This window comes from Trypanosoma conorhini, assembly GCF_003719485.1.
Source record: "Trypanosoma conorhini strain 025E chromosome Unknown Tco_14.4_contig_00482, whole genome shotgun sequence".
NCBI classification, from domain to species: domain Eukaryota; phylum Euglenozoa; class Kinetoplastea; order Trypanosomatida; family Trypanosomatidae; genus Trypanosoma; species Trypanosoma conorhini.
Genome location: NW_021704569.1, coordinates 7,368 through 14,740, shown reverse-complemented (window position 1 = coordinate 14,740; position 7,373 = coordinate 7,368). Strand labels below are relative to the sequence as shown.

Here is a 7,373-nt window from a genome sequence, read left to right as displayed (position 1 = left end):
GTGGAAAACATCTTCGATCTGTAGTGAGTAACTTGGGGAAGGAACAGGCCGTCTTTTTTGTGCGTCGTTGTGGCTAGTGGCAAAGCGGGTTCCCCCGATAGGAAACAATAAGCGATTGTCCTTTGGTCCCTCTTGGTCGAGATGTGGGAATTCACAGGCTTCTCTAGCCGCCAAATTACTTTACTATCCTCTTGCTGTTAATGTGTCTTGTCTTTTCCTTTTTTTGGTTTGTTTTTCACATCTTGAGCTTTTTGCTTTTTTTTTTTTGCTCAGTGCCATGAGACAACTGTGCCGAATAAATTGGGGGCGGCCATTTAGACGCGTACCTGTGCGCATCTTGATGAACGCATCGGGCGCCCCCAATATTTCTAGCGCGTCATCGCCTCTCACGGAGCAGACTTCACCCGCTTCTTCGTTGGGTTTCACGCCTTCCTCTGCTTCTGCCTCCACGGCCCCGCTGGAGGTGGAGAAGACGGGAGTGGTGCCATTTCTTTCATCACTCTCGTCGGATCTTGACGCCTTGCAGAGGCGGTGGATGCGGTGTTTCCGCGTGTGCATCACAAGCGCACCAACGGCGGCCATTGAGGCGAAGTCGATAAATAGTGACACCTGGACGCAGGTGGCGACCGTGACAACTGCTGAACTTCCCTCTGGGCTCGCCAAGGCGGTGGAGGAGGTTTTTTCCCCTCAGGCTAAGACAGACCAGCGCAATATGACTCTTGTGGATCTGCATGAGCGACCCGAGGACCTTGCTGTGGCCCAACAGATTTTGACAAGCCGATTTCCGGGACTTCGGCTGCACATTGACCATTCCAAGGGGACCGATCTTCAAGGAACAGTGACGCACACGGTTTCCGTTTCGCTACGCGGCCAGGGCTCCGTTGATGGCCTCTCTTCCAAGGAGGAGCAATTCGCCAAGGAGAAATTTTTTGGTGAGTCCATTGGAGCGAGTTTTGCCTGCACGGCACGGCGTGCCCTTCTTGAGGCCTTCGAGGCGGCCGGTATTCCAACCCCTCCACGCCATTTTGAGCGCGACCGAGGCACAAGTGAGTTGGAGATTTACTTGAATGTCATTCAGAACGCTACAAACGAAACGATTGACATCACATCATCACTCGTTGAGGGTGGCCAGGTACAGTTCGTTGTAGAGACTTCCACCGGACGCCGACTTGGTGTGCTGCTGGGACGCAGGGAGGATGCTCTGTCTATTGCTCTTGCGTGTGTGGAGAAGGCCGCGGAGGGTACAAACAGCATTGCAACGGAGGAGGCTCGCAAGCGCATTGCGGACCATCCGGTGGTATTGGCGCTTCCTTCAAAGGGCCTGCGTCCCAAGGAGATATTGCACCGTTTGCTGCTCCACACCTTTGGGCTGACAAGGGAGCGAATTCGAGTCTTGACTTCACAGAGTGACGGGGGCACATTTGTCACCACTGTCGACGCAGAGCTGGACTGGGGTGAGGGACAAAGGTCTGAGGCCCCCGTTCTCTTCACCGTTGCTAGAGCCGCAGGGGTGAGTAAAAAGGCGGCGGAGGAGCTTGCTTGTATCAAGGCCATTCAACGATGCTTTCCACGCATCTTTGAAGACCAGCTTTCCTACCATGCTGAGGTGCGGGAAATTATGAACTCCACAAAGGCGACAGACAAGGATTCTATTTGCCCGCACATTTCAAAAGGACTTGTGGCGCAATTACGCTGGGCTGCTCAATGTCAAGAAAAGGAAGTTCTTATTGAGGCAGTCCAACTGTTGCCAAATTCTGAAAATGAATCGCTGGGGATACTTACGACACGACCTCTCTGGGCGACGCAGCTTTTTCTAGTTGATAAAGAAGGCACACGAGATTTCGTGTGTCTCGCATTAGATCCAAAGAAATCTGCGAGTGAGCAGAAAGCTATTGCCGCCACACTATACAAGTGTTTCAAAGGGGAATGTGAAGAGGGTGTGAGATACGCGATAGACCGTGGTCTCATTGATAGCGAGGGTAATGCCACCTCCTGTGAAGGTATTTCCGCCTCTGAGCCGTTGCCAAAGAGCGAATATGAACTTGCCGCAGAGTCTGACCCCTTCATTCAAAACTTACAAATCGTGCCCGCACAAGTTATTCCTGTCGTGCATCGGCAATCACTATTAAGTGTGTTTCGTCGCGGGGTGCAGCTCTACGTTGAGCTGCTGAATGAGCGAGGTGGAGGCGGTGGTGGACTGGATGATGCCGCTACCGGACAGTTGGTCGAGTGTACAGAGCGAAGTCCACTGGACGGCTCGTTTAGGGCGCAGCTACTCGTTCAGTACCCGGGAGACGAGGTTGACGGCGCGAAAAGGACCCTGGGAGAGGCTTCGCATCCGAGTTCAGCTATCATGGCACTCTTTTTCGCGTTTAAGGGTGTGTTTGAGGAAGAAGGTGTTATTGCAAGAGCTGCAAGGGAAGATGCGCAGGTGGAGAGTATTTACAAGGATACTTGCCAACGTGCCGAGGAGTTGCCCCCATTGCCGTATGAACTTCCTGCACCGAATCCGCTGGAGACGATTGCGCATTGTGTAATGCTAAAGTATGGGCTATCGACGGAGTTGCGTATTTCCGGTGGAGGCAAGGCGATTCAGGTGCAATTCTTTTGTCGAAGCCCGGCTTACCAAGACTCCGAGCACTTTGCCAGTGCACCCCAGTTTTTCTTGGGCCATGGCCGAGGGAACTCCGTTTTGAAGGCCGTTGTGTCTTGCTGCAGACACGTTTTTAAGGCCCATTTTTGCTGCAAGGAGGAGGCGCTTCGAAACACAAGCTTGACGCCCCTGCGTTCTGGATCGCTGCAGATTCCTCTGCAAGGGAAGTCAATTCTCGCTTTACGTGTGGAGGATGTGATGCAGGAGCTTTTGGAGAACAAGGTGATCTCATCAGCAGCCTCCATTCACGTCAAGGTGGGCATTCATTCCGTATCTGGGGAAACGACGTACGACGCACATTTGTACGTTGTGGATGGATCTCGGGTGGTTGAGCTGGAGCGAACACCTTCGATGGTGGATCCCCTGCGCTCGCTACAAAAATTAATCGAAAGCATCACGCAGGAGATGCGGGGTCCCACCTTTGATCCTGACGCGCTGCAGCGACAGTGCAGTGGACCCTCGCGGCGAAACACGTTGGAGCAACTATTCCAAGTCCTTTACGGACTTCCGCTCATTGTAGAGACGTCGCTTAAGGGACAACGCTGGCATTGCCGCCTAAGCGTACACGTTTTTGAGGACGTTTATTACGCAATTGCGTACTCTGCCAGTTTGAAGAAAAAGGAGGCGGTGGAAAATGCGGCGAGGAAGGCATTGGAGCGTTACTTTGGAGCAGCCTCGCTAGACGCGGGATTGCAGGAAACTTCAACACCAATAGCATCCATGGGCCGTGCGGAGGAGGACTATGGATTTGTCTTCAGAAAGTCGGGTGAAAAAGATATCATCTCCGAGACACCTCCATAAACTGTCCTAATGAGGATAGCCCCTAAACTGGCACTATCATCATCACATTTTCTTGCCATTTTTGTCATTTTCTTTCTTTGCGCTTAAATTTTGTTCTTCTTACTGAAAAAGGCTGCTGTTTGCTCACCTTGATCGGTGTGCTTTTGATTCTTGTTTTTTTTTTTTGGTGCCGTTTCTTTGGGCCCTACATTTTGATGCGATTTATCTTTCATTCTTTGTTTTGGCCCTCTCCTTGCCTCTCGCTGTTCTGCATTGAGGGAAAGTTGTTTAAAGCAAATTGGCAATGCTGCGGGCGTCGGCAAGCTCAATCAAGCTGACGAGCCTGTATGGGGCACCGACAGGGGATACGTACCACCCGAGCGCGCCATTCGCCAGCCTAGTTGAGGTCGATGGTGTTCGTATTCTACTGGACTGCGGATGGAACGATGAGTTTGATGTCAGTTTTCTCGATGCACTGTTGCCGTACTTGGGGGATGTACATGCCGTACTCTTTTCGACCCCTGAACTCGTCTCTTGTGGAGCACTCCCCTTCGTGATGGAGCATATTCCACCTGGCACCTGCGTGGCGGCTGCAGGTTCCACGGCCAAGATGGGCCTTCACGGTGTTCTGCATCCATTCCTCTACCTCTTCCCCAACACCAACACCTGGCAGTTGGAAAAAGGTACTGAGTTTGAGCTCACAGTGGATAAGGTGTACAGTGCGTTTCGAAGCGTGACGGAGCCGTATGGGGGCAAAGTCACAATTCGCCATCGCGATGCGGAGGTGGAGTGTTATCCTATTTTTTCTGGCCGCATGCTCGGGGGCCATGGCTGGCTTATTAAATATAAAATTGACGAGCTTTTTTATTGCCCCGATTTCTCGCTAAAGCCCTCCTACGCACTTAAGCGCTTTGTGCCACCGACCACGCCAACTCTTCTTTTTATTGACGGGTCACCACTGCATCTAAGCGGTAATACCGGACGCAAGTACGAGGAGCAGCTGAATACTTTGATTCGAGAGATTTTAGGCACACTTCGTAACGGGAAGGATGTCTTGATTCCAGTTTCTGTTGTGGGACGTGGATTGGAGATACTCACGATTGTTACGCACCTGCTTACAGAGAAGGGGGGTGACAATTACACGGTTGTTTTCGCCTCCGTACAGGCGGCCGAGTTAGTGGCGAAGGCGAGCACCATGACCGAGGCCCTCGTTGACGAGATAATTCTCAGTGAGCGGCAATTATTTGCCAATGTGGTGACCTGCAAAACGGCAGAGGAAGCGTTGAGTGTAGCTGGACCGAAGATCTGCATTGCTGACGGTGAGACCCTGGATTACGGGGTGTCGGCGGAGCTTCTAGAGCACTTTCTACAATCGGACGCCGACGAGAGAGAGAACTTGATTGTGCTGCCAGGAACACCAAAGCCACATACAAATGCCTTTACCGTGGCTGCCGCAAATAAAGGGGATCTTATTAATTTGCGTTACACGAGTCGCTCGCCACTTGGGAAGGAGGAATTGGAGGAGTATTACCTTCAGCTTGAGTTGGAGTTGGAGGAGCAGCGGAAGACGCTGGAGGGCGGCGCGTATGAGGTGGCTTCGCTGGAGGATGATGCTAGCGATGACGAGGAGGTTGCCGGTCGCGAGGAGGAAAAACAAACGGGGAAGACACAACAGTGCACACCTGGTCTTGTTCTTCCCTCTTATATGAGTTTTGTCTCCAAACATCTTCAGTTTCCTATTCTGGAGACGGCAGCGTCATTAAATAATGCCGTGATTAAAAAGCTGGATTACTCCTACGGTATTCCTATTAGCGAGGAACTGCAGGTGCTTATGCGTCGAAAGGCCCCCGCGCGGGTTTACAGTGACGAGGGGCCCGAAGGCATTCAAATGCATAATGATGCCCAGGCTGAGGCGAATATTCCGTCAAAGACGTTTGCAAATACGGTTGTGGCACGCAAAAATTCACGCGTGTTCATGACTGACCTTTCGGGTTTTGCAGATACCGCTACCATGCGGAGTCTCTTAAAGTCGCGTTTCAGCTTTGCAAAAAAGATTGTGCTGATTCGTGGGACTGTCGATGACTATCGTGCGTTGTATCAGTTTTGTCGTTCGGAGAAGGTCATGAAGTGCGGGGAGAATGTGTTTCTTCCGAGGACGCAAGGGGCCCACTTGGAGCTCGCCACGCACGTGTACTCGTATGATGTGCAGTTGAACCCAACGTTAGCTAACGCACTTCCCTCTGCTCTACGGCGCGTGAAGGAGTCCGGGTCAGATGGCTCGTGGGATGTGGGGTGGGTGGATGGCGCTCTGGAGAGTTCGTTTGCCTCCCCGGCTCCGGCGAACGACGAGAGGCCGCCGACAAAGCGACTGCGAACCGAGGGAGGCGATGGTGACATGCAAGACATTGTCTTGACCCTGGCTCCTCTCACCAGCGAGAAGGCAGAGGAGTGTGCTCGGGCGCGGGAACGGCGGGGAATGCAACGCGGCCTATTTTACGTTGGCGAGGTGGACTTGCACAGACTTCGTGATGTAGCACGAAGCGAGATGGGCCTTCGTGGCGAGTTCCATAAAAATGCGCCTATGCTCGTCTTTGATGCGGGGACGTGTGTTCGCAAGAGCGCCAATGGGAATTTTTCATTGTCCTCGATGGTGTCGCCATCTGTCTTTGCACTTCGAAAGGCCGTCTACGGTCAGTTTTCTCAGACACTCTAGCAGCGCAGGGGCTCACGTACAGTTCCTGCTCGCCGCAGCAGGTGTGTGTAGTCGTCTGCATCTGTACCTCTGTGTCTATGCTCAAGGCAAAAGGAAAAGAAAACCAGGAGAAGGTAGAAGAAAACTAAACACAACAACAGCTGCAAAGGACATAACAAAACAACAAAAAAAACAACACACGCACACACGCATTGATGTATTACTATGCGCCATTTAGCGGGGATTGATTGCCCATTTTTTTGTCTTGCCTTTATTTGTGGCTGTGCCTGTGAGAGGTCGTAAGCAATAAACATGGGAATGTGTGAGAGTTGGCTGGGCTGCGCCGTGCGTAGCTGTGGGGCGGCGCGTTACACTTCACTTCGCTTACCCTCTTTGTGTATGCATGCATCCCTTCCTGTTCTCGTCCTCCTCCGCAACCTCTCGATGCTCTTCACCCCACTTCCTCCCAATTCCACCAATTGGCATGGCGCCGTCAGGAAACCTTCAAGAAAAATAAACTGAGGAGGAAGCGACGCGGCTGTCCAGCGGTGATGTCAGAGACAGACGTCCTTCTGCTTAACCTGGAAGTTGAAGCTGCCGCTGCACGGAACGCTGATCTCTCTAGACGACTTGAGAGAATAACTGAAGAACTCGGGTGCTCTTCCGTACATGTAACAGAGAAGCCTGAGATGTTTTCGCAAGGGACACAGACAGAGTTTGATATTTCACGCGACGTTGCCCTTGATTTGGATGACCTCCTCTTTGAAATAGCGGAAATTATGTTTCGTCTTTACCCTTCAGCACCCATCGATTTGTCGCGTCGCAGGGGCGACGCCTCTAGGCACCTTGGGGAGCTCTCGCATCGTTGCCTGAGCGAGATGCGTTCGCTGCGTGTTGCCTGGGAGACCAAGCTGGAGGGCTACAACAAGTTCATTCAGGAGCTTCAACAAGCCCTGGGCACGTACTACAGATCTCTGGAGGGCGTAGAGTCCCAGTTGCGCGAAAAGGAGTTGAAATGCGATGTCCTTCTAAAACAAAACACAGAGCTGTCGCGTCAATGTTCCGAGATGGAGGCACAACTGAAGGTTGCTCATGAACGAGGTGAAATGTTTAGCGAAAATATGACTTGTCAGATGCATCGGGCACGAGATCTGGAGGCCGAAAGAGATAGACTTCTCAAAAGGGAAACGGTCCTCGCAAATACGGTGGCCTCCTTGAGAGCTCGAGTGTGCTTTGGGGCCGTGGAGG

The 7,373-nt window shown here is 52.2% G+C and overlaps 3 protein-coding genes across 3 annotated transcripts in view, besides 2 other annotated features; all 3 read left to right on the top strand.

Annotated features, from left to right (window-relative positions):
* Positions 1-205: 205 nt before the first annotated feature.
* Positions 206-270: a sequence feature (A-rich).
* A 7-nt stretch (positions 271-277) lies between these two features.
* Tco025E_06819 (uncharacterized protein) lies at positions 278-3,454 on the top strand (the record flags this gene model as incomplete). The annotated part of the gene is made up of 1 exon (XM_029373687.1): positions 278-3,454. One exon carries the CDS (start codon positions 278-280, stop codon positions 3,452-3,454), a length of 3,177 nt encoding a protein of 1,058 aa, XP_029226216.1.
* Positions 3,455-3,737: 283 nt separating this feature from the next.
* Positions 3,738-6,146, top strand: Tco025E_06818 (putative cleavage and polyadenylation specificity factor; the record flags this gene model as incomplete). Its single annotated transcript, XM_029373686.1, has 1 exon — positions 3,738-6,146. The coding sequence occupies one exon, from the start codon at positions 3,738-3,740 to the stop codon at positions 6,144-6,146; it is 2,409 nt and encodes an 802-aa protein (XP_029226215.1).
* Positions 6,147-6,229: 83 nt separating this feature from the next.
* Positions 6,230-6,270: a microsatellite.
* A 406-nt stretch (positions 6,271-6,676) lies between these two features.
* The window catches only part of Tco025E_06817 (uncharacterized protein), a gene marked incomplete at both ends in the record, with an annotated part of 831 nt that continues 134 nt past the window's right edge, over positions 6,677-7,373 (top strand). Inside the window, one exon of the mRNA XM_029373685.1 lies at positions 6,677-7,373. This exon is cut by the window's right edge and continues 134 nt beyond it. Within this exon, the coding sequence (XP_029226214.1) occupies positions 6,677-7,373 (697 nt within the window).